The 1,327-nt window shown below is 32.3% G+C and overlaps 1 protein-coding gene across 1 annotated transcript; it reads left to right on the top strand.

Annotated features, from left to right (window-relative positions):
* Positions 1–85: 85 nt before the first annotated feature.
* Positions 86–1,066, top strand: MELLADRAFT_70572 (uncharacterized protein; the record flags this gene model as incomplete). The annotated part of the gene is made up of 4 exons (XM_007404850.1): positions 86–464; positions 546–585; positions 706–925; positions 1,001–1,066. A coding segment is annotated over one exon (185 nt), but the record flags the coding sequence as incomplete, so codon positions are not given.
* Positions 1,067–1,327: the final 261 nt, after the last annotated feature.

Here is a 1,327-nt window from a genome sequence, read left to right as displayed (position 1 = left end):
AAGGTTACAGACTCGAGTAAGATTCCTTGTTCCACTCTTTCAGATCCGAATTATTAATTGATATTCAGTTTTTCTAATTAAACAGGATCCGATCAAGTTCAAGTACGAAACCTATCCAAACCCAATCCATCAAACCATCCCAAACCAAAGACCAACCTCTCCCAAAGATATTACACATCTTCCTCCGAAAGCGAACCATCATCAACATCAAATCATACTCACCAAGCCCCTCAAAAGAAATTAGATAAAAATCTCATTTCATCAAGTTGATTTATCTTAACGGGTCTAAGTCTATTACTTCATTTCAAAGATTAAAACGAGTAAGGTATAAAACTAAAAGAGAAGAAACAAAACAAAGATCAACTGGAAAAGTTAAAGCTGAAGGTGAATTTGAATTATTAAATGTTGAGAATGGTAAAATATCTAAGCAAGATGATTTATTAGAAAACTTCCCTTTGATTTATGTAAGTTTTTTTATCTCTGTTGATATTGTTTTGAACTGATTCTTCTTTTGGATTTGGGTTTTGGCTATTGAAATGACTTAGTAAAATTTGTCCTGATCTATGTCCTGAAGGATTAGATAAGATGAGTGATGCTGTAATCCAAATCGGTAATCAAACCATTTCCTCTCCCCCTCACAAACCTCACAGACCCACATTCAAACTCCCACAAAAGCTGACAAATTTGAATTTTGCCAAAATATAGATGTAGATTGATTTGATGTACCCATCTGACCAATTGATGTGTCAGTAGATCCAAATCAAGATACACCAGAAGCAATAATCCAATACTTGAAAGGTTTTCATTCATCTATGATAGGATTGACAGCATCATGTAAATCTATAATGTGTAAAGTTGATTGAGTTTATTGTTTTATCACACCTAACTTGAAACCAACAGATGATTGTTTTTTTGGCAATTTTGTGTAAGCTCTTTTTCTTTCTGATTTCTCAGTGGTAGAGTTGTTAATGTTAACTTTTTATGTCTGTTTGTGTTCCAGATTTTTTTATTTAAAACTTTAGATCATGATGCATTTAGATCAGCAGCTATCAGCACCAACAAATCTAAAAGAAAATAAAAAAGAATCCAATTTGAAATGAACCAAAATCCTTACAACATCAATTATAAATAAAACAAAATCGGCCAAGGTCTCAGTTGTTAGTGCTGGTGGATTGGTTGTGGATCATTAAAAAAAAGTTTGTAGTTCTTTTGAAGATACTATAAGTGCAAGTCAAAAAAACAGACTTCAATCAAAGTCAAGAAAAGTGATGGTTTGGGTGTTTTTGTAGATTGACTTAGATATAATGGATCCTTTGCATTTGATAAT

The sequence above is a fragment of the Melampsora larici-populina genome (assembly GCF_000204055.1).
Source record: "Melampsora larici-populina 98AG31 unplaced genomic scaffold MELLAscaffold_2, whole genome shotgun sequence".
NCBI lineage: Eukaryota > Fungi > Basidiomycota > Pucciniomycetes > Pucciniales > Melampsoraceae > Melampsora > Melampsora laricis-populina.
The sequence above is the reverse complement of the archived record's forward strand: the minus strand, read 5'-3'. Positions and strand labels throughout refer to the sequence as shown.